Genomic DNA, 26354 nt, shown 5'->3' with positions numbered 1-26354 from the left:
TGAAAATCATTTCCTTTTTTCCTCAGATAGTTACTCTGGCTCAGATGACTTTTGAGAGATGTTGAACCTCAGTTATTTTCATAATATTTTAGTTATTCATAGTGGTTTCTCAGACTGTGTGACCAATGCCTTCAAGAGATCCATACATAGGGATGAAAGCACTAGAATCTCAGGGAAGACTTCTGTGTCAGTGACAAGATGAGAATGCCTTTTTTTTCCCTTTCAGTCCCCAGTTTATACTGTGGGACTATGTACTTAGCCAAACAGCTGTTACTGAAAAGAACTAATGCTCAAGCAGAAAAATTATAAGCCTTACTTTTCTGTGTGTGTGTGTGTGTGTGTGTGTGTGTGTGTGTATGTGTGTGCGTATGTGTGTGTGTAAAGAAACTCCAGGTCAGAGGTGTCACCTTTTGAGCTCTTCTGGGTCACACTCCCCAACAAAATAAAATTCCTCAAGGGCTGCATTCAGAATTCAATACCCATTTACTACAGTTTGACCCCCCACATACCTAATTGCTTTTCAACATTCTCAAATATATTAAAGACTTAGAAAAACCCCACATTTGATTATTTATGGAGTCATTAGGAAAAAAAAATCAGTTATACTCAATGCTGTCATTGTTTATTTTCTTGTTCAAAGACTTCATTTCTGGGGAGGCTAGGTGGCGCAGTGGATAGAGCACCAGCCCTGGAATCAGGAGGTCCTGAGTTCAAATCCATACTCATACTCATACTTAGCTGTGTGGCCCTGGGCAAGCCACTTAACCCCACTGCCTTGCAAAAACCTAAAAAAAAAAAAAACAAATCAAAAAAACCCTAAAAGACTTCATTTCTGAAACCAGAGAACCTGAATGAATTTCTGATTCTTGTGTAATGAAAGCAGCATGCTATAAGAGATAGAGAACTAACATAGAAGCCAAGAAGACTTGGGCTTAAGACCTACCTCTGACATGCACTAGTTTTGTGACCCTAGGTAATTCACATAACCTTTAGAAGTATTGACCTGTGCTGGAGGGATATTCTTCACCTGAGAATTTACTATGCCAATGAAATAATGAATGAATGAAGACCCCTAGGGCTCGGTCCCAATCCCTATTTAATAGGAACAATTGGGGAAGTCCCTCGATCTACTAATATGGGGAACTTCCCTTGCAATTAAGCTTACACCATGGACTGTTCTAGAGGAATTAATGTTTGATTCACTTTTGGTGACACAGGGACTCTAGTACTCTGCAAAAGGGCAAGCACAAGAAGAGGCATATTTTTGATCTGCTATATCCTGTGATGAGAAATGAGGATCTGTGCCAAAGAAGATTGGTCATAGATTTGACCTGACTATTCTCAAATACCAAAGACATTTAGGAGTAGTATTCCTCTGGCACAAGACTAACCCTTGGTTCTCAAAGACCATGTTGGAAATTTTTCAAGAAAGATCTACTTTCAAAAGGGTAAAAACATGACTTGTACAAAAGTATTTATAGCAGCTCTGTTTGTGGTGGCAAAGAATTGGAAATCAAGTAAATGTCCTTCAATTGGGGAATGGCTTAGCAAACTGTAGTATATAATATATAATATATAATATATAATATATAATATATAATATATAATATATAATATATAATATATAATATATAATATATAATATATAATATATATGTATACACACACACACACACACACACACACACACACACATAATGGAACACAATATTGTTCTATTAGAAACCAGGAGGGATGGGATTTCAGGGAAGCTTGGAGGGATTTGCATGAACTGATTCTGAGTGAGATGAGGAGAACCAGAAAAACACTGTATACCCTAACAGCAACATGGGAGTGATGTTCAACCTTGAAGGACTCGCTCATTCCATCAGTGCAACAATCAGGAACAATTTTGTGCTGTCTGCAAAGGAGAGTGCCATCTGTATCCAGATAAGGAGATGTGGAGTTTGAACAAAGTTCAAGGACTATTTTCTTTAATTTAGAAAAAAACAGATACCTCATTGTCTGATCTTGTTACCTCTTAGACTTCTTGTCTCTTCTTTAAGTATATGACTTCTCTCTCATCACACTCAATTTGGATCAAGGTACAACATGGAAACAAAGTAAAGCCTGACAGATTGCTTTCTGTGGGGGGTGGGGGTAGGGGGGGAAGGAAGCAAGATTGGGGGGGATTGTAAAACTCAAAGAATATCTTTAATAAAAATAAATTTAAAAAAAAGAAAGATCTACTCTCTCAAGAGGAGGTATGGTTAGGTTAAATACAAAATGTCTCATTCACTACACACTTGGCAACCAGGTGATAAATTATTTTGATCAAGGTGAATCACAAAATGCACAAAAATACAAACCCTTTCTAAAAGGGAAGTAACAGAATATGAAATATTAAGAATCAGTCCTTTTTTACTCTATTCCTTATGAACAAAGTCATGGCATTTTACAAAACCAAAATCTGAGACCTAGTAAGTTTAAGTGACTTGTCCTAGATCACACAGCATGGTAATGCAGAGAGCTACTGGAATTGGTTTCAAAGAGTACTCAAAGGCATTAAGAAATATCATTTGATGTGATATTTGGGTATCTTATCTTTCACCAATCCCAAAGAGTAAAGGCAAACAAAACCATTGAAGTTTACGAGCCAAAACTATGTCAGTTCAATGTTGAAGATTGGTCGTTAGGGAAAATTTCATATATATATCATTGAAAAATTGGGTTCGGAATTAAGAAGTGAAAGAGATAAAAGGTCTGTGCATTATTAAGAAGACTAACACTTGTACTTAATGAATACTTTTCTTCAAGTTGAATCAGAAGGTTTTGCCATGGTGAACACTACAAAACATAGAATACAAACAAACAAACAAAAAACCAAAGTTGACTATACCTTAATAGACAAGAAATGACTGGTTACAGAGGTAGCAGTCATCTCAGAATCAGCTGTCTCTGTGCAGTCAGATCATCAACTGTTTAGAGCAAAGGTCAAAATAAATATGAAAGTGGAAGAAAAGATTAAGATGAAGACACCATGTGTGATTATAGCTGCTCCAACCAGAGCTATTTTCAAATAAGCTGATAAATATTAAAAATAGGACAGTTGGACAATGATTAGCACATTTAAACAATGCAAAACTGTTACAAATATTAAGCCAAAAAAGTCTAGTAATTGTCTCAGCCAGCAAATACAATCTCACTGCCAAGTTGTAGCATGATAGCCAAAGACAGCAAAGGTTTAGAATACCAGCTCATTTGTAAAACATAAATGAGGAGGATAAAAACTAGAATCAGTAGTGCATCACAAAAGAGAAAAAAAAACAGCTGAGAAGAAAACAAACTTGCAAAGAGAGATGGCACAAGATCCAGTTAAGGCAGATCATCTCAAGAACAAGATAGATGCAAACAGAAGGACAATACATTCAAATTCAGCTAATTAAATTAAGCACTTGCTATGTGTATGGTACTGTGGAAACAAATACAAAAATGAACCAGTGCTTGCCCTCAAGGCACTTACAGAAACTAAAGAGTGAAGAGGACATGACATGCAGTTCGAGAAATATATGATATAAGGTTAAGGTAGGTTGAGGACAAAGGAGCTATCCAGACAAACCTCAAAGAAAATCTGAAAAAAAGAACACTTTTCCTTGGGAAGGGGATATCTAAACTATGGCTTGAAAGATAAGGATTCTGAATAGTGGAAATGAGGAGAGAGTGCACTATAACCATAAAAAGCAGCTGGCCATGAATGCATTGAAGGTGGAAGCACCATGTTAAATTTGGTATTTGGATGGAATGGTATATTAAGGGGAGCAATGTTAGCAAAGGCTAGAAAGTTAGTAGGAGCCAGAAGGTAGGTCTTATATGCCAGGCTAAAAAGTTTACAATTTATGCTATAAGCAAAAGGGAACCAACTAAAGGTTTTCAAGAGTCACACAACTAGTATGATCAGAGATGATCTCTCTGGATTGGAGACCATCTCCATTCACTATGCCATGGTGTCTCAAATCTTACTTATAATTTTTATCATAAATTCTAATGCTAAAAAAATTTTAAATGTAAGTTTTACAAAACAGAGCAGTTCTTTATTGTAATTTGTATCAGGATAACTAAAATAGTAAGCAAGGAGATAAATTATAAAGAACCAGAAAGTATAAACTTGAAATAAGTTTTGAATGCTATGACAAAAAAAAAATCAGAGTATGAGTTTTGTGATTCCTTTTCAAAGAATCAAGATATTAACATTCATATTCTTATTAAATCTTCCCATCACTAACCACCATACTCTGCTTTCCTCAAGCAAACACTACCAATCACTAAGTGATTATTCTGCTGGTAAATAAAGGCAATAATAAATATCCCTGCCTACAAAGAAATAAGACTAATGAAGATGAAAGAATAGTGAATAATACAAAAAAATGTATTAAATTAAGTCCTATGATCTAGTAGGTATTGTAGCTAACTAGTCTCCTGATGATCTCTTCATGATGGTCTCTTCCTTAAGATCCTCCAAAGGGCCCAAATTACTTTGGGGATAAAAAAAATAATAGAATGAGAATTTGCAGAATCTGGCCCCAAAAAAACCTTTATGAATTCACTTTCCACTGTCCCTACCCTAATCTTTTACTTTAACTTAGTCTACTCAGTTTTCCTTGAGTTTCTTGTCTCCTACTTCTCTACTTTGGATATCTGATCTAGTTAGTAAGTAGAATTTCTATTATATAAGAAACAGATAGACAAAAAGAGGGAGAGAGGGAGAGAGGGAGAGAAAGAGACAGAGAGGGAGAAAGAAAGAAAGAAGGAAAGAGACAGAGAGAGGAAGAAAGAGAAGTTTGGGACTTGGTCTCCCAACAGTGCTGTAAATTCACTCAAGTCAATAACTCTGCAGCCCCAGGCTTGATTTCCTGGTCTTCTTTCAGGAATAATATTAATCTTTCTATATTATTTGTTTCACTTTTCTACTCCCATTTTTGTTAAACCTTTATAAAGCAACTTCCAGAGCCCAGAATGCAATCTAAATTCTTTAGTTTCAAATCAAGAGTCCTTCACAATCTGTGTCCAATTAACTTTTTGACCTTATTTGCACAAATTTCTTACATGAACCTGACACTGCATTTTGTTTGGCCTACTCATGTAAAACTTTGGATGCTTTCATCTTTCCTACATTTTTGTATCCTCCAATGAAATTAGTATAGTGCTGTAATATACATGGCAATCGCTATACAGTGAATGAATAATTCAAGTCAATAGCAAACTTCAATATAATACAGATAGAAGGGTAAGTAGAGAAGTCAGATTTTAAAGAGATGAAAGAGTGGGTGGAGAGGAATGAAAGCAGCAAGAATAGCTTAAGCATTAAATTAGTTCAACAGTATAGAAAAGGACAGAGAATATAACTGAAGAGGCTGTAAAATGAAGGTATTTTTTAATAATGACAAATATATGTAGCTTTATTATATATAATATACATATATAAATACACACACACAAAAAAATGGTAATTATACATGGTAATATATACACATATACACACATATTTTTAATGCCAGAAGAACTTAGACTAACCAGGACTAAAAGTGGCAATATTGTCCCTATGGATTCAGAAATAGATAAAAGATCAAACTGAAAGGGTTAGACATATAGGAGGAAGTAGAACATTTATTTCCTTTGAGACTGGATAATTACTCATGTTTTTATAATATTAATAGATAGGACTTCTATTGAAAACCATGAAATGCTATATATGTTGACTAATTTTTTACTATTTTAGGGCTTACAAAACTCTTTCTTTCAAACAATCCTGTGAGGAAGATGACATAAATATTACTATTACCATTTTACAAATGAGAACTTGCCCATGATCACAGAGCTAGAAAATGCCTGAGATAAGACTGCAAACCCACTCCTAATCAAATGGAAATGAAAGCTCATGTTTCATATAGTCCATCTTCTCAGTAAAGAAGATGAGAAGTTGGTGACAGATTTGAAGAAAAGATGGCCTGAAACAGTTACTGGACAGATTTCACAAAGAAGGTAACAAAGAAAACATCAAGTTATATAGCTCAGAAATGAAGAAGTGTCTCCTAATGACAAGGAACAGTTTTGCCCAGACCAGTGTATTGACGAAGGAATACAATTTAAGCCTCCAATTTCACTTTTGACAGTTTTTGGAATTCTTCATTTGACAATCTTAGTATTCTGACTTTAGTTTTAAAGTAATCATTTATATAGCTATATAGTGCCATATCAAGAAAAACTGTTTTAAAATGAATGAAAAGGACATCTTCCAAACAAATGGTAAGCAGATTTGAATTCATTTCCAAACTTCTTATTGATGAGACTGAGATATCTTGGATAAAAAGCAATTTTTTGAAAAGAGGAGACTGTGTCTGCTGCCAATAATGTGGACGAGCTTTCAAAGAAAATTTATAACATAAAATATGTTTTATATTTTTCAATGATATTTCAAATTAAGAAAAAAAGTTAATTTCTTTTCCACAAAGAGAATGCCCATGCCAACCTACCTCTGTGAATAATTTTCAAGTTTTCTTTTAAGTGGTTTAGTGCTTTCACAGTCTGGGGGGAAAAAAGTAGAAAGAGAAATGAAATATATGTTGATTAGGAGAACAAGTTGCATTTAAGTATTCAATAATTTTTAAAGTTCTTAATTAAATTTTATATTTTATAATATATATACAAGGTATAAATAACTCTGATATAAAATTATGTTATAATTTTAGTTAGAAATGATTAACTGATTACAAAACTTAGTTTCTTATATTTCTTGTTCTGTTTGACAATTACAATAGGTAAATGATAAACAATTCAATGAAACTTGTAGTCATCAGTTTCTTCAAGAATAAAAATGTCGAGTTTAAGACAGACAACAGGGATTATACCCTCATCCATCTCAACAGACAGTAATTATAAAAAGAGACAATTTAAAAAAATACTTAAAATTTCTGGCCTCCCTCCACCCACCACCTCACCAAGAAAAGCATCAAAACAAAGAATTTTTTAAGTAAAAAGGAAAAGAAGGAAAGATAAAACTATTACCACATGAAAAAAATGATGATGTATATCATGTTCCTCATCCTTGGACCTTCTAAATCTTGTGCCTCTGACCCACCATTGCAAATGTGGTGCTTGCTCATATGTCTTCTTTTGAAGTGAAACATTTTTGTAATTTTTTAATATATACTACCAACTGTTTTGTGGTGGTTTATTTTCATTTATATTGGTAAGCTCAATGTCTACAATGTTTTTTCTGTTTACCACAGTTCATAACTGATTTCTAGGTTTCTCTTTATTTTAAATATTCACAATTTCTTACAGCACAGTAATATTCTATACATTCATGTATCACAATTTATTTAGTGATTTCCCAACTGAAAGACAACCACTTTCTTTTTTCAATTCTTTACTTCTATAAAAGATGCCATTATAAACATTTTCATATAAATGGAGGATCTCTGGTTACTCTCTAAAAGTGGAATCTCTGGGTCAAAATTATGGACATTATATTAATTTTATTTATATAATACTGAATTGTTGCAGTTACATGCCTAATATATTTCAACAACCCTTTCAACATTGACTATTCTCATCTTTTGTCTTCTTTACCAATTTGCTAGTTAATGAGATATAGTCTCAGGGTAGTTTTAAATATTATTCTTCTAACTTGATTGAATTAAACTTCCTAATTACTAACAGTTTGCAATTTTTCTTTTAAAAATTGTTTATTACATGAACTACTTATCTACTGGCCTTTTGGTCTTACATATCTGTGTTAAGATAGTTATACATCGTGGATACCAAACCCTTATTCGAGATTTTTTTCTCATTCATAAATCATGAACCCTTCGACCTATTGGTGATTATCTGAATTTGCATTAACCCACACATTTTTGGTTGTTATTGCATTATTGTCACATGTGGCTGGCTAAATAAACCAGACCTGTCTTTTAGATTACTATTAATCACTAGAAAATTAAGTTAGTTAAGAAGAGAAGAAATTAAGGCCTCCTGAATTAAATCTGGTAATAACATACAAAGTAAAATACACAACCACAACCATGACGATCATTTGAAGGATGATGGCTATAACGTGCATTTCATGAAATTTCAAGACAAAGTAAAAGCAAGAGTGGCAAGGAGCAACTAAAATTAATTCTTTTTCAAGTCATAATGTGAGGTCTAGAACTGGTTCACAAAGTTTATTGAAGTCAAGTGCTTGACAAATATTAATTTTTTTATATAAGATCACAAAATCTTTTTCCTTTTAATAGAATACCTCAAATCAAAATAGTTTCTAATAACATTTAACTAGAATCAGGTGTGAATCTATAAACACTGCCAGTCCAGTTATAAAATTGCTTCTCTAAAAACACCATTTTTTCAAATATCATGTTCTTATGATTCCAAGTAATAATGTTAGGCAAAATCACAAATAAATCTCTAGGGACTTTCTGCAATAATATATGTGGATGTTCTACAACTGTCTTTGGTAAATTTTTTAAATTTTAGGAAAGATTTAACATTTGAAATAATTACTGGGAAATAATAAAAACAGATACTTACTGCTAAAGTGATTTTGCCTAAAATTTCTTCTGGAATAACATCATCTAATACACTATATACATATTTGTAAAACTTGTCAAACGAGGTAGACATGAGTTCCATACAGATCCAACAGTCACCCTAAAAAAAAATACATTAATTTAAAATTATCTATTACTATTATCCAAGAATGTCAAACAGCAAAGAAATCAAGTTAAATAAGTACCTATCTGTTTGGATTTTTTAACAACTCAATTTACTTCTTTAATATGTTATAACAGTATTATGTAGAAAATTCCCAATAATTGCTTAATTGTAATATGTCTTTTTTAAACTAACCTTAATTTTCCCCTTGATTAAACTGTAATAGGACCAGGGATGTATTTTAACATAAGAAATAAAAATTTTAAAAATTAATTATTTTTCATAATAAATACACCATCTTTAGTATCTGTAATAACAGAGGTTGGTGCAAGTCTCATTATAAACAGTGAGTATATTAAAATAAATATTTTTAACTGATGACATTATGAATCATTTTTTAAAATGCCAACCCTTTCCTCTTGATTCTGAATCATTTCATATAAGATCAGAGAATTTTATAACCAGAAAGGGTCCTCATTTTTCAAAATGAGAAACTGAGGCCCCAAAAGACTAAGTTATTTAAATAAAAAAATTATTCACAACTTATATATAGGAAGCCAAAAACACAGTCTGTAATCACAAGGAATTTATATTCTAACAGGTAAATACAATATATAAAAAGGGGTTAGATGGATGGGAAGAAAACCCCAAAACAGGTGGGAAACTCTAGGGAGCAAAGAGGGGAGCTGGGAATGAAGGGAAGATGACCCAAGGACATCATAAAATGGGAGCTCACAAATGAAGGCAGAAGATTTCTTCAGGCTATGAAGGTGAGAAGATGTTGGAAAAGTGATTATCATAGAAGAGTTTTAACTAGGGAAGTGGTTGGAGTGTAAGAAGAAGATAAGAGTGAAGAGACTTAAAAGGCTTAACAGTCACAAATATGGCTATTTTGGTTTCCCCTCCCACTACTGTACAAATAATATACAACATTTAAGATGCACAAAGTGTTTATCAAACTATATTGTACAGAATATTGTAGCAGCACTATTAATGGCTATCTCCTTAAGACAACTGAAGAGATGTTCTGTTACAGAAATATTTTCTTGCAAATGTTATTAAATATAACAAGATAGTTATATTAAAGGGCTATAACCTTAGACTATAACCTTTCTCTAAACTTCAGTTTCTTCATCTATACAACTGGGAAAATACTTATATTGGCATTGAAATATAAGAATAAAATGGGATAATGCAGATTAAGCATCTCTAATCATACACAATACTACATAGATGTAAACTAGTTTTCTTATGTTTCTTTTTTGTCTTATCTTGGCATGGGGGCTGTCCTAAATTCTTGAAGGTTATAAAAATGGAATATAAGCTCTGACACATTTTACCGGGATGGCAAAACTTCAAAGTTCTATCAATAGATTATGTCTGTTTTCCAAGAACCAGATTAGATTACGGAGAAGCACAGCAGGCAATGAATTCACTGATTCTAACAATTAAAGATAAAAGGCAAAAAATAAACATAGATACGAAAACCATATATAGCAGCTCTCAATTCTCTATGAATCCCATTTTCCATTTCTGCAGTCATGGATGAGAAAAGGGCCAAAAAAACAAGGTAGTTAGTCTATAAATATTAGTTATAAGCGGTAACCTTAATGGTTGGTACTAACATGTCAGATCATTGCCCTATCACCAATTAATAGTCCTGTGGATGAAGCAAGTCATTATCATCATAATGCTAACATTCTGTTAGCAAAACACAAAATACAAAAGGACTTTGAATTTAAGAGGAAGAAAGTTCTCACAGGTTCTTGTGAAATTGGTTTTACGGTGAATCTTAACATAAGACATATAACCTGGTCATCTTATATTGCCAGGTTCAATGGTAATAAACATTTGAAGAAAAATAACTATAAAAATTGCAGTCTATGCATCAACTTTACAGAGGATAAAGAGGTTAAAAAAAACTCTTAGGGTAAATATTAAATTCTACAAATTAAATGAATGTGTTGGGGCGGCTAGGTGGCGCAGTGGATAGAGCACCAGCCCTGGAGTCAGGAGTACCTGAGTTCAAATCCGGCTTCAGACACTTAATAATTACGTAGCCGAATGGCCTTGGGCAAACCACTTTAAGCCCGTTGCCTTGCAAAAACTAAATAAAAAAAAATGAATCTGTACTTTACCCAGTAAAATTAATGCAAAGCTGGGCATGGAAAGAAAGTGAAAAATATATTGGAAAAAACTGGGTTCAGAATAAGAAATAAAAATTTACTGTCATTAATCCTCAACATTTTCTTCAAAAACAAGGTCAGAATATACTTCATAATAGCCAGCACCATTTAGCATCACAAAATCAAAAATGATTATATTCCAGGAGGAAATTAAAAGTTACAAAAGATGGTAGTCATTTTTGAGTAAGCTATCTTTGTACAGTTATATTATTTACATATTAGAGCAAACACCGAAATCAATACCAAGTTGAAAAATTAAAATTAAAATCACTCCAAGAAGCTAAAATAAACAAATGGGTAGTTACTAAAAGAACAGATAGCTTAGAATGCAACCAAGAATGAACTACCCAGCAAGGCTGAATGTCCTCTTCCAGGGAAAAAGATGGACTTTCAATGAACCAGGGGGATTTCAAATGTTCCTTTTGGAATGGCCAGAGCTGAACAGAAGGTTTGATTTTCAGATACAGGACTCAGGTGAAGCATGGAGATTGGAGGAGAGGGGGGAAATATGAGGGACTTAATGAGGATGAACTGCATGTATTCCTGCATAGAAAAATGACACTGATAATACTCATATGAACCTTCTGAGTTAATAGAGCAGGTAGAGGGAGCTTTTATAGTTGAAGCACAGGAGAAAGCTGAATTCGAAGATAAAATATGGTGTAAAAATGGAGTCAATAGAAAAAAAGGGAAATGGAATGGGAGAAAGAAAAAGGAGAGGAGGAATAGGCCAAGATATTTCACATAATAAGATTTTTCTTATTACAATGAGCTATTATGGAAGGGGGGAGGCAAGGGGGAATGAGGGAACCTTTGCTCTCATCAGAAATGGCTAGGAGAGGAAACAGCAAATATACTCAACGGGGTATAGACATCTGGAGTAAGAAGGAGGGGGAGCAGGGGGAAGGGGTGGGGATGTGAATAAAGGAGGAGAGGATGGACCACGGGGGGACAGTGGTCAGATATAACACATTTTCTTTTTTTACTTCTTGCAAGGGGCTGGGATTGGAAGGCCTGCCCAGGACCATAGGGCCAGGTGGATTCTGGGCCTAAGGGATGGGATGGCATGGGGGCTCAGGGCTTCTTGGGCCCAGGACCAGGGATCTGTCTGCTGCGCCACTCAGCGACCCTACAGCACAGTCAGAGTGAAAGGATATAGTACATGGTAGCAGAGAAATAAGAAAGGAGGGAGTTGTGATCAGCAATGGCAACTTTGGAAAAATATGGAAGTAACTTTTGTGATGGACTTATCATAAAGAATGCAATCCACCCATGACAGAGTTGTTGGTGTTGGAGCAAAGACTGAAGCACATTTTTTATTACTATTATTTGGGGGAGGGTGCAGAGCAAGTGGGGCTGGGTGGCCTGCCTGGGGCCACAAAGCAGGGTGATCTTTGGGTGTCTGGGGCCGGATTTGGACCCAGGTGCTTCTGGCTCAAGGGCTAATGCTCTGTCTGCCACCCAGCCACCCCTACTATTATTACTCTTTTATTTTATTTTGGGTCTTTTTTTTTCCTTCTTTTTGGTTTTTGCAGGGCAGTGGGGATCAGGTCGCTTGCATGTCACACGGCTGGGTGATTGTTGGGTTTACAAGGCTGGATATGGGCTCGGGTGCTCCTGGCTCCAGGGCTGGTGCTTCGTCCATTGCGCCACCTGGCCATACCTATTACTATTATTTTTTTTATTTTAATTTTTTTTCTCTCCCCTTTACTTTTTTCGCCCAAGCAAGTCTATCTATATTCATGGGGGGAAGGGTATTTTTTTTACTTGTATAAACAAGTATATTTTATTAATGTAAAAAAAAAACATTTGTACTAAATGAGAATAAAAAATAAATTTAAAAAAAGAACAGATAGCAACCCAGAAAATTACAAGTTCCTAACAAAATTTAATTCAAACATCACAGACAGAAGATCAAAAAACCCAAGAAATTGTCAGTCAGCAAATATTTGCTCTCCTTGCCAGGTAAACAAAGATGGCAGCCAAAAGCAGTATCAGTTTAGAATCGTATTCTATCTCTTTATAAGACTTGACTATGAAATCAAGTCTTATAAAGAGGTGTAATATGATTCTGAATAGTATCATATCATAAAAGAAAACAATTAATAAAAAAAGTGAAGTTTACAGAAAGCTTAGTGATAAATCTAGTTAAACCAGATTATTCTAAGAATATTTACAGATGAAACTGAAAAGGCTACAAATAGATGAAAAATGGGAAAGATTTGACAAGATTATTCTAATAATTGGAGGAACTATTCATTCACTTAACATTATAGTCTCTGCATAAAGAAGTAAAAATGGCAATGAAGGGGATATAGGGTGGGCGGGGGGGTGGGAAGGGCAACAAGACAGAATTAAAAGGAACAGGTAGATCAAGTATACATGGAACAAAGGCATGCTAGAGGCAACCTGTAGGCATCTAGAAGGCAAAAAGTAATTCTTTGTAGACATCTGCAGTAGGGAGGAAGATCAGTCACTTGGGGGAAAAAAATTTCAAATCAAAAATAAGATTCATGTACCCACTTTCTTTTCAAATTTTAACTTTTAATATTTTTTCTTATTGTAAACTTGACGAGTATCAACAAACATGAGGGTCCTCAACACCTGCTCAGGATCATCATGCCCAACTAACCCTTAGAGCCCCTGGACCCTGGAGAGAAAGGAAGAGAAAAACCCAATCAAAGATATGGTCCAGACACCATGGTCATGATAGGTTAGTTTGATGAATCCAGGAAGAAGCATAGGTTTGTGGCAGTTAAAGGAGGTAGCACCTGCAAACTGGCAGTTATCTAGTTTATGCAGTCCTATTTTGTCACAGATCAGGATCCAAGAATTGAAGATTCATGCCAAACAGTACAGTAGGATGCAGCAGTACCAGTGTATGGGGCAATGAGACAAAAACATAAGGACTAGAGAAGATTAAATGCTGGAGTTTTTCAGTCGAAAGAGGAAACTATGAAGAAAGCTATATTATTTCCCAATGATTCTAATTGATTAAAAAAGTAGATTTTAATAATCAAGACAGGTAACCTTAGAATAAAGATAGAAACTTCCATCACAACTAAAAAATTCTACCACATGTTGTTAGTAAACCAGAAAACTGTTCCTTTCTTCTAATTCAGTCTATCCTCATGGTATCTTGCTTGTACATAGTTGTTTTCAAGCTATCTCCCCATTGAGACTGTGAACTCCTTGAGAGCAGGGACTATTTCTTTGCCTCTTTGTATTCTCAATACATCATGGTGCCTGGATAGTAGTGCTCAATAAATTCCAGATGACTAAATTCCTAGCATTTCCATACACAGAAAAGAAAATGATTGCACATGTAACCATGGATCTATCATAAACATTTGCATTCTTTTTTTTTGTTCTGTTTTTGCAAGGCAATGGGATTATAAGTTGCCCAGGGTCACACACCTAGGTAATTATTAAGTGTATGAGGCCGAATTTGAACTCAGGTCCTGCTGACTCTAGGGCCAATGCTCTATCCACTGCAGTCAGTGGTTCCTAGCTACCCCTAACAGTTTGCATTCTGAAAAAGAATATAAGTTAAATTTCAAAGCTATCTTGCTAATTTGTTACTTCCTTTTTTGTCTTCATTGCATTTTAAAAAAATCTACAATAACCTTTTTCTCCTTCTCTTTATTTGTAACATCATTATAACTAGGTTCCCTCTTCCAAATCCCTCTCTCCATTAGCGTGCACATGGACACACACACACACACACACACACACACACACACACACACACACAGACACACCCACCAAATATAAACAAGAAAAATACACCAAACATTGGTCCTTACATGAGTATCTTTTTTTCCCCCAGTGACAAATCCTCTTAAATTTGAATGAAGAAAACCTGCTAGGCAGAGAAGTTTGATTCATGCAGCTCAGGCCTGGAGGTCCATATAATAGACCACAACCCAAATCACTGCAGTCTGTATGAACCTTAGTAGAGATCCAAGAACCATTCCAGGAACCTCAAGGATCTACATTGACTGGAAACAAAGGTCTAATGGTTCTGAGACACCCTCAGAGCTTTTTGGGCCTTTCTTAGAAGACTATAGGAGACTCCACCAAAGAACAGGCATTCTTACGTTACAAGCACACATTACAAGATACATGACTACATTCAATATCCTGGTCATGAGTCACTGGAAACTGGGCTACATTCTGTACCCTATTACTGCACTTCAAAGATCGCAATAATGAAAATGGTCTGAGTGGAAATGACTGCATCAGAGGTGATATATAATAAGAAGGAGTAGTCACAGAATCAGTACAGGGCTTTCCTGAGCAGTCCAAGAGCCCAATGAGGGGTAGTAGCAACAGCAAGACCAGGCCTCAGATGTGGGCAGAGGCCAGGACAGGTACCAGGAGGGCATCCACAACCTCTCCCCAGTGTGGTCAGAGGAGAGAAAAAATGATTATCTTACTCTGTACCTGAAATCTTTTATCTCTATCACGCTGAGGGCATTATGTTTCATCATTAGTCCTCCTGAGAAGCCTAATGAATGTAATTCATTAGTTCTTTTTCTTAAAAAAATTGTAGTCAACATATAAATTCACAAATTTACAATTTACAAAATTGTAGTTAAAATATAAATTGCTATCCCAGGGGGGTGGAGCCAAGATGGCGACATGAAGGGATCGAATTTTAGGAGCTCTTTGAAAATAACTCATAAACCAAGGACTCTAAACTTTCGAGAGACAGAACCCACAAAGTTCTATCCAGTGAGGCAGTTCTCCTACTCAAGGTAACCTGGAAAAGAGCAGAAAGGCTCTGCTCCCTGCTCCCGGGGGTCGGAGGAGCGGCTGCCACAGCCAAAGAACTTCAGCCTCCCAGAGGCAGCCCCAGGGCGCTGGGAGCCACAGCTCACAGCAGCAGGGGAGTCTCCTGAGCTGCACCCCGGGGAGCACTGGGCACAAAGTGGGGGAACAGTGGGGGACTTCTGCCAGAGCAAGCACATGGAGCCCAGCCCCCAGGGCACACAGCAAGCAGCTTGGTCTTTCTGCAGCCCAGACCTGGAAACAGAAGCAGGAAGAGCCAGTAAGCAGGAGCCCCCAGGGCATGAGCCCATAGAACTGAGGGAGGGGCGTGAAGAGAGAGAGACTGCAGAGCTCTGTCCTCTGCCCCTGGAACAGGACTCTGGGGCTCTGACCACATTCAGATCCTGATCGCAGTCTAGGCCCCCCCATAGAACAACAGGGCCCCCCCCCCACCTCGGCCCCGTGGCAGAGGGAGGTGCTTATGGTCATTCACAGACCAGGAGGGAGGACAGAGCCTCACATACACTGAGACCCTTGTGGGAGTGTCCCAAAAGCTCAGGAAGCACCCCAAAAAACGGCTTAGGCTGGGAAAATGAACAAGCAAAGAAACAAGAGTAAGACCATTGAGAAATATTTTGCAAATGAGCCCAATAAGGATCAAAATACTCAGTCTGAAGATGAGGAAGCACAAGCTCCTGCATCTGAAGACTCCAAGAAAAACAGAAATTGGGCTCAGGCTACGACAGAGCTCAAAAAAGACTTTGAAAATCAAATGAGGGAGTTGGAAGTAAAACTGGGAAAAGAAAGGAAAGAGATGCAGGAAAAACATGAAAATGAAGTCACCAGCTTAATCAAGGAAATCCAAAAAAATGCTGAAGAAAATAGCATGCTAAAAAACAGCTTAGGTCAAATGGATAAAACAGTTCAAAAAGTTATTGAGGAGAAGAATGCTTTAAAAAGCAAAATTGGCCAGATGGGAAAAATAGATAAGAAAACTCTCTGAACAAATCTTTCAGACAAAGTAGAATTCAGGGAGATTGATGAATTTACCAGAAATCAGTAATCAATGCTTGAAAACCAAAAAAATGAAAAATTAAAGAAAATGTGAAATATTTCATTGAAAAAACTGATATGGAAAACAGACTTAGGAAAGATAATTTGAAAATTATTGGAAAACCTGAAAGTCATGATAAGGAAAAGAGCCTTGACATCATTTTCAAAGAATTACTACAGGAAAATTGCCCTGATATTCTAGAAGCAGAGGACAAAAAAGAAATGGAGAGAATCCACCAATCCCCCAGAGAAAGAGATCCCCAAAAACCAACCCCTAGGAATATTATAGCCAAGTTCCAGAACTCCCAAGTCAAAGAGAAAATATTACAAACAGCCAGAAGGACACAGTTCAAATACCATGGAGCTGCAGTCAGGATCACACAGGACTTAGCAGTAACTACACTGGAAGCTCGTAGGGCTTGGAATACAATATACCGGAAGGCAAAAGAACTTAGAATGCAGCCAAGAATGAACTACCCAGCAAGGCTGAATGTCCTCTTCCAGGGAAAAAGATGGACTTTCAATGAACCAGGGGAATTTCAAATGCTCCTTTTGGAATGGCCAGAGCTGAACAGAAGGTTTGATCTTCAGATACAGGACTCGGGTGAAACATGGAGATTGGAGGAGAGGGGGAAAATATGAGAGACATAATGAGGATGAGCTATATGTATAGAAAAATGATACTGATAATATTCATATGAACCATCTCAGTTAATAGAGCAGGTAGAGGGAGCTTTTATAGTTGAAGCGCAGGAGAAAGCTGAATTCGAAGATAAAATATGGTGTAAAAATGGAGTCAATAGGAAAAAAAGGGAAATGGAATGGGAGAAAGAAAAAGGAGAGGGGGGGAATAGTCCAAGATATTTCACATAATAAGATTTTTCTTATTACAATGAGCTATTACAATGATATGGAAGGGGGGAGGCAAGGGGGAATGAGGGAACCTTTGCTCTCATCAGATATGGCTAGGAGAGGAAACAGCAAATATACTCAATGGGGTATAGACAACTGGAGTAAGATGGAGGGGGGTGCAGGGGGAAGGGGTGGGGATGTGAATAAAGGAGGAGAGGATGGACCATGGCGGACAGTGGTCAGATATAACACATTTTCTTTTTTTAATTCTTGCAAGGGGCTGGGATTGGATGGCCTGCCCAGGAACATAGGGCCAGGTGGATTCTGGGCCTAAGGGGTGGTATGGGGGCTCAAGGCTTCTTGGCCCCAGGACCAGGGATCTGTCTGCTGCGCCACTCAGCAACCCTACAGCAGAGTCAGAGTGAAAGGAGAGAGAAAATATAGTACATGGTAGTGGAGAAATAAGAAAGGAGGGAGTTGAGATCAGCAATGGCAACATTGGAAAAATATGGAAATAACTTTTGTGATGGACTTATCATAAAGAATGTGATCCACCCACGACAGAGTTGATGGTGTTGGAACAAAGACTGAAGCACATTTTTTGTTATTATTATTTGGGGGAGGGTGCAGGGCAAGTGGGGCTGGATGGCCTGCCTAGGGTCACATAGCAGGGTGATCTTTGGGTGTCTGGGGCCAGATTTGGACCCAGGTGCTCCTGGCTTAAGGGCCAATGCTCTGTCTGCCACCCAGCCACCCCTACTATTATTACTATTTTATTTTATTTTGGGTCTTTTTTTTTCTTTCTTTTTGGTTTTTGCAGGGCAGTGGGGATCAGGTGGCTTGCATGTCACATGGCTGGGTGATTATTGGGTTTACAAGGCTGGATGTGGACTCGGGTGCTAGTGGCTCCAGGACTGGTGCTTCGTCCATTGCGCCACCTGGCCATACCTACAATTATTACTATTGTTGTTTTAATTTTAATTTTTTTTCCTCTCCCCTTTACTTTTTCGCCCAAGCAAGATTATCTATATTCATGGGGGGAGGGATATTTTGTTTACTTGTAAACAAGTATATTTTATTAATGTTAAAAAAACATTTGTACAAAATGAGAAAAAAATAAATTTAAAAAAACAAAAAAATAAAAAAATATAAATTGCTCTACTTCACTTGAATTTTTAAAATAAAGTTATCTTTTAAAAATGCTTTAATTATTGCTCTTAATTCTAAACCTTCAACATATATAGAAAAGCAAAACAAATTCTCAAATTGGCCATGTCCAAAATCCAACAAGTATTTATTATTCAGTTATCTATTGCATTTACAATTCAAGGTACTGCACAAATAAACAACTTTTGTTTGATTAAAACAACTTTTTTTTTACTGAGTATCTACTATGTGCAAGGAACACAATGGCATAATGGAAGAATTTTTGAAAGCAGAAGATGCAATTCCTTCCCTCCGTAAGCTTTTGAGTTAATTGGAGAGATAAGGCATATACCCATAAAAGGATTTTTGGAAATACAAGAAGCATATTAAAAAAAAAGCCCAGTGGAAGAGGAAAAAAATGAGAAAAAGAAAAAAACATAAAAGAAGTTTTTAAAAAGTGAACATAGCATGCTTTGCTCTGCATTCAGAGTCCATAGTTTTTCCTCTGGATGTGGATGGCATTTTCCATAACAGGCATTTTAGGATTGTCCTTGATCACTGAATTGTATGTCAGATACTGTGCTAAGAATTTTCTACTAATATTTACATTTGATCCTCACAGCACTGTGAGATAGGTATTATTATGATCTCCATTGTACAGATGAGTAAACTGAGGCAGAGGTTAAGACTTGGTTAGGGACTTGCATAAACTAATGCTGAGCAAAGTGGGCAGAACCAAGAAAACTTTGTATACATTAGCAGCACTGTGAGATGATCAACTATGAGGGTCACAGCTCTTCTCAGCATTTCAGAGATCAACCTGAGAGGTGAGAGGACAACTGAGAGCCCTGCTGACCTACTTTGGACAATGCTATTCACATTCAGAGGAAAAAACTATGAGGGAGGGGTGGCAAAAAAATTTGAAACTCAAAAATTTGCAAATGGATGAATCTTGAAAAGCTTTCATTGCATATAAGTAGGAAAATAAAATTTCAATAGAGAAAAAATAAGTAACTACTTGGCTAGGATCACAGAGCTAGTGTTTGATACAAGAATTAAATCTGGGTCTTCCTGATTCCAGGCCAAGCAGTTTATTCACTATGCCACCAACTTCCTCTTGTATAAGCAAAGCCAGAGTTCAGAAAAGTTAAAGGTATTGTTAGATGGAAAAGGGGAATTGAGAGGCAAGGAGGAAGGAGGAGCCTATTACAGGACATGAAGACAAATTCAGCAGCATAGAAGCAGGAATTCTTAAGGTAGGTAGATAGATAGACAGATAGATAGATATAGATATAGATATATAGATATAGATATATAGATATATAGATATAGAAGAATAGGTTGACCATACAGAAGCTATTTCTGGAAAGAAAAAGGTTATGAGAATCTGAAACCATCTTGTATACAATGAAGAACAACGGATTGTTTGTCAGAATAATTAACATGAAACTTTTATTTTAGAAAAGTTAATCTGATAGCATTGTAAATTTAAAAAAACTTAAACTGCATATGTCTTACTGAGAGGTCTTACAATAGTCTAGAAATGAAATAAGAAAGGTAGTGAAAGTGAAATTTTCTACCACTTTCCAAGAAAAGTCAAATATTAAGTTAAATTACAAAGCATGAGAATAAAGGAGTAATCAAAGATACTTCAGGGTTTCAAGTATAGGTGAAAATAACATTAATAGAATCTTCCCAGATCTCAGTTTTCCTATTTAAAAATAAAAGATTGAAATACATGACTCTGGAAAACTTTCAAAGCTATGAGAACTGAGAAATAGCCAAAAGCAGAGTCATTTTTATGAATAAATGACACTTCAGTGGGATACTAGGGGCAGAAATCAGACTTCAGGGAGCTGAAACATAAATGTACAGTTAAAAAAAATCAAGTTGTAGAAAAGATAGTTCTACCTTCTGTCAGACCTACTGAACTTGCCTTCCTCAAGGAATTCATACCAGAAACAGAAGTAAAGAAAGCATAATACAGAAGTTTAGATACAGAATTGGAGATTGCATAAGACATAGAAAAGGGCAGATGAAAAAGACAGACTAATATGTTGACAAGTACACATAATGAGGAAAGAGTCATCAAAACAGACTAGGGAATGGATTAGTTTCAGTACAACAGAAATTATCAGTGAGTTCAGTGAGTTTACAAAATAGATTCTATGGATTTAGCTCTCTGTTTGGATTGTTCTCAGAGAAAAATCATTCATAAATTGGTAGACAAAATGGTATTTGGTATAGCTAGGTCAGCAATAATGTAAAGTACTTATGCGCCGTGATTCAGAAGAATGAAAGGGGGGAGGAATTGTGTGTCTCATGAGTCATTAATATGAAAATAGAAGTAATCAAGGATGAGAGTTGAAAAAAGATGAAGAGGAAAAAGGAAGCCAAAAATACATTCAATTAGTGTTGCGCAACAATGGAATTGACTATCTCATGAAATGGTGAACTCTTTATTACTACAAGTGCAGCAGAAGTTAAACTTTTGTCAGAAGTGCTATAGAAAAGATTCTTATACTGGGTAGAAAGAAAGACTAAATAATCCCTAAGGTTCCTTCAAGATCAAAGATTCTAATTATTTAAGTGAGGCTGAATTTCCTCAAATATTAGATGACACCCTTGGACTAGATGATCTCCCAAGGTTGTTTCCAGTTATAAAATTTATCATCTCTTATGAATATCAATCTCTATTATTCCCATGTCTTCTGAAATCTTATCTACTAAAAGTCTTAACCAAAATCAAAAAATGAAGCTGACTATAGCCAATATTAGCTACTTAACCTCTCTGAATCGGTTTCCTACTCTATAAAGCGTGGAAGCCAGGCTGATCTCTTAAGTCACTTTTAGCTCTAAAGCTATGATCTAATTTTTTTAATCAGTACATTCTTGTTAAAAGCTACAGTGTTCATTCTTACCTCTCTGAAGAGTGCTCCATAAAACTGAACAATATATGGACAATCACTACTTCGCATCACCACATCCAAATCCATAAGAAGCTGTTTTTGCTCTTTTTCATCCACTGTAGACCGAATCCTCTGAAAAATAATTACCATGAAAAGTTATTTCACAAAAACAGAAAATTAGCATTTTAAGGAACCTAATTTTAAGACTTCTACCACAAAGAAAAAAAACAAATACTACTTTGAAAGTTCACAACTAATATCCTGTCATAATAAAACTTTCCCACACTAAAAAATTGATTCCATATTTATGCTAACTATTCATTAATTGAATCTACCACAGACATTTTAGAAATTCTTTTTCTGAATGACTAAGGGAATCTGAGAATAAAATGTATATTGATAACAATGATAACCATGCAGCAAAATATAATGTGAAAGGCCCTTATAAAGAAATTACAGAAAGGAAATATATGAAAAATTATAATGAATTATTTTAAAAAATTTTCAAAGGAGAAAAAATGAGAACATATACATACCAAGTATAAAATTAGCTAAAGTTGGATGGAGAAACTAGAAGACATAGCTACCTTAAAGTCAAAACTGAACCAAAATCTAGTTCCTGACTCCCAGGGCTTTTATCCTAAGATGAAGTTAAAAGCAAAAAAATCATCAAAACCATAGATCAAACTTAGGCTAGCATAAACCTGTATGTTCTAAAAATGAGGGAAAATGCTGTGTTAAGTCATCATCCTCTTCTTAACCTATCTTAAAATGGCATTTGTTCCTTGCTGTACTGGCACACTGATGCTTCCTAATTACTCAGGATTAACACTCCTCTAACAATTGCAAGATAAGTGCCATAAATTGAAACAATAAACAATTCTGAAGTGCCTATTATGAGCAAGTCAATGTGTTAGATCCCTAAGAATGCTAAATAGACATCAGCAATGACCCCAAGAGGTCAAAGCAAACCCAAAAGACTATAGAATGAAACCAGAGGAGGATCTCCCTTTATGGTAGAAAAGTAGATGAAAAATACAGGATAATCATGTTTTTTTAACGCAAAATTTCTTTTTTCTTCTCATGGTGACATTCACAATTTCAGCTCATTATTGTACTTTATCTTAGCATATTTAATAAGAAAGTCAATAATTTGAAAGAGGAAGGCAATCAAATAAAATTCCATTTCATAGATGAGAAATCAAATGCACAGAGAAACAACTGACAACACTGGGAGTTATAAACAGCATTAGCTTAAACAGAAGAAACTTCTCTTGTTCTAAGATTTGTCAAATGAAAGGAGTGCAATTTTATTTTTCCACTACTTTTTCACTAGCTATTATTATTTTTCTGTTTAAGTGAAGTGATTGATCATTATAAGTTTATATATGTAAATCTCATTTTGTATTTTACCTCCACAATGAAAAATAAGAAAAAAGATCAAATGCCTTTAGAAATCAGAAATTATTTTTTCATCACTCCCATGTTGCCTCAGTTTTTATTCAATTACCAGTTGAAAACTGCATTGAGAATCATATTAACATTCATCTTTCAGTCAAAAGGAGTATTTCAGAAAAAAGTGAAATGACCAAAACCCATGAAAGATATTTATAAATATATGGTATTCATTTATGCAAAAAAAAATATTTCCTGGAAACAGAATTTTCTAATATATGACATCTTTATTAGTATCTATATTGTATATCAGAACAGCAGTCTCAGGAACTATTAATAAGTTGGGTAGAGGAAATGGAATAAAAGGGGAGGGGCACATTATGGATCAGCTCCTGTCAGCAATGACCCTGAATGGCCTATTGGAGATTGAGGAGGAAAAGTAAGACTAATTTGCTTGGGAAGAGGGGGAAAAGGCTTTTCACTGTGTATTTCTTTAGACAATAGAACTGCTATAAAAAACTTTTTTTTTTTTTGCTATGGATATTTTTAATGTCATAGTCAGTAAAATACTACATTTCCTTAAACTAGTTCTTTATATGAGCGTCATATAAAACATCATATGAAACTTCAATCATTTCCCCTATCTAGCTTCAAGTTCATCATATGTAAAATAAGGTGACTGCATTAAATTAAGTCCAGTTTCAGTTCTGAATTCTGAGTTCTAGGAAACACAATAAATTGCATGTTAAGCACAAAAATTCAAAAGAGAATAGAACTATTTTTTCAGCTACTCATAAAAGAGGTTTTTTCCTGAAAATAGTATTCCCTTCAGAGCTTACTGTAGTAATCTGTATGTACAAAGGAAGAACCTTAAAATGTTTTAATGAATTAATAAAAAAGATGAATAAACTAGATCAATGGTTTGGAGGCCAATATCCAGGAGACTGAGTTTTGTAGTGCAGAGGTGGTAAGTTCATTCTGGCAAAATAAATAAAAATACAATACAACATAGATTAAGTTAATTTGTAGTTGATTCATTTCCATTTGGGCTTGAGACAATGGATGTATGTGCATAGAAGGATGGACTTGGGAATCAAGAAGACTTAAATTAAATTATGTCTCAGATACTACATGGGTGAGTAATAACTTACCCTGAATAAATTTCAGTCTCGATTATCTTATCTGTCAAATTGGGAAAGCAATAATATGTTCTTATGCTACTGTTATTTTATGTTATTATGAAGATGAAATGAAATAATGTAGATATATATATGTATATACTGTGCATAATATGTAACAAACACGCAACTTTAAAAACACACAAGTGCAATATAAATGTTAGTTACTATTGTGCTGGTTCTATTAGCAGATAGTATCGCATTTCAATGCTTTCATAGGCCCAGGAATATGACATGTCTTGACCAATCAAAATCCCTTTTAAAAATTACAGTTAACTTTGTGACTCAATCATGGCAAACAGTCTGTTTCCCTACTAAAAATGACACTATGAGATAAGAAGACATAAGCAGACTGAATGTGTCATATCTTAAGATTTAATGTGAGATACTAACACCGAGACTTAAGCAACACTACTTTTAGATTCCCTGGATTTCCCCTTTTACTAGAAGAATACATTTGTACTTACTTGGTATTTCAAGAAAATTTTTAATTTTAATAAAACATATGCATGTATGTTTGTGTGTGTGTACACACACATACACACACACATATATTAACATTGTATTATTTCATTGCTCAATTCAATGAAACGCAATCTGAATTAGTCCAAAACCCATTCATTTATAAAATTATAATTTAAATTGAGAATGTATTTCTCATACGTAAATTTTTCTAGATTGTACAAATAAAGCAAAAGGTTAAAAAAAAGCCTTGAGAAAAGTAAAATTAATTATCAACCAATTTTGAAGTATTTAAAACTACTTTCAGAAACATTCATTTTCTCACAATTGGCATTGCAATTTCAAGTAATTACTATGTATTCCGTACAAGAATCCCATTCATCTCTACCTGCCAATATTTTCTTTGCCTAGGTCAAGTTACTAAATAGAGTTGAAAATAATAATATCTTTCAAAAACATTCCAAAAAAATCAGAACTTATGGAAATTATAACTTGACATTTCCTTCAACTCAAATAAAAATTTATCACACCTAGAAATATTTTAAGCTCTAAAATTGAGACATGGCTAAGCTACACACATTGCTCATAAAACTCAATTCAACAAATATTTGTGTTTAATATGTACAAAGCACTATGCTATCACATGGAGGAAAAGGTAAAATAAAATATCCTACATTAGTGGAGAAGTTCAGCCTTGAAAAATAGGAGGATCAACTCTTTATCAAAGACTGAAACAAAAGACAGATAAAGCTTGGGAGAGAGGATTTTCAAGGGTGATAAGGAAATTGATAATGGGTGAACCTCATCTTCTCATTTACTTCCAAGGCAATGTTGTTGGGGGACCTTAAGGAGAGAAATGGCCACTTTAGGGAATATAAATGAATTACTAAGTGAAGAACAGTAGGGTTGTCTGGCATCAGTGAAGACTCAGTTAAGATAATTCAATACAATCCATCCAAGATTAAGTGCTTATTCTGTGTAAGGCACTGTGTAGAGTACTAAGGATGATAAAAATGAAATTGTGTGTCCCCCCCCCAATTTAGTGAAGCTTATATTCTACAGGATGGGATTACCAATATAATAAATAAAAGGATACAGTGGTGGGGTGTGGAGGGGGGGGTATAATATAAACTGAGATATGAGAGAAGACAAAAACTCAAAGGGAATAAAAGAACATTTCAAAAAATTGACACCTTAAGAAAAATAAGGATGGTGAAAGGCAGAGATGAAGGAAAGCATTCCAGAGCATGGGGAAAGACATGCAATATGCAGAGGCAGAAGATTATTGAATTTAGCAACTACTACTCCAAACTGGTTGAAATATAAAGTTTGAAGAATAACTATATAAGGGAAGACCAAAAGACCAAAAGTAAAAGTTTGGAGCCTCCCAATGATTGGTGCAATTGGGCTGCCACAAGACCTAGAAGATTTTCCTCTAGTGCCATCAGAAGTCTTCAAGTGAAAGTTCTATAACCCCTTGACAATTATATTGAAAAGGGAATTCTTGGGGCAGCTAGGTGGCGCAGTGGATCGAACACTGGCCTTGGAGTCAGGAGTATCTGAGTTCAAATTCAGACTCAGACACTTAATAATTACCTAGTTGTGTGGCCTTGGGCAAGCCACTTAACTACATTGCCTTGCAAAAACTTAAAAAAAAAAGAAAGAAAAAAAAGGGAATTCCTTTTCAGTTATAACCTAGAGTAATACTGTCA

The 26354-nt window shown here is 35.3% G+C and overlaps 1 protein-coding gene across 5 annotated transcripts in view; it reads right to left on the bottom strand.

Moving 5' to 3' along the window:
* MAP2K4 (mitogen-activated protein kinase kinase 4) overlaps positions 1–26354 on the bottom strand; it is a 181824-nt gene that overhangs the window by 52479 nt on the left and 102991 nt on the right. For all 5 annotated transcript variants that reach the window (XR_012476011.1, XM_074225137.1, XM_074225136.1 and 2 more), the window contains 3 exons: positions 21620–21739; positions 8566–8685; positions 6510–6561 (listed from right to left, as the gene is read on the bottom strand). Coding sequence is in view for 4 of the 5 variants with exons in the window: in XM_074225136.1 (XP_074081237.1) it covers positions 6510–6561; positions 8566–8685; positions 21620–21739 (292 nt within the window). In the remaining variant the exon portion in view is untranslated. The remainder of the gene's footprint in view (positions 1–6509; positions 6562–8565; positions 8686–21619; positions 21740–26354) is intronic.

This window comes from Macrotis lagotis, chromosome 2 (genome assembly GCF_037893015.1).
Source record: "Macrotis lagotis isolate mMagLag1 chromosome 2, bilby.v1.9.chrom.fasta, whole genome shotgun sequence".
Lineage (NCBI taxonomy): Eukaryota > Metazoa > Chordata > Mammalia > Peramelemorphia > Peramelidae > Macrotis > Macrotis lagotis.
This window is presented reverse-complemented; position numbering and strand designations above follow the sequence as displayed.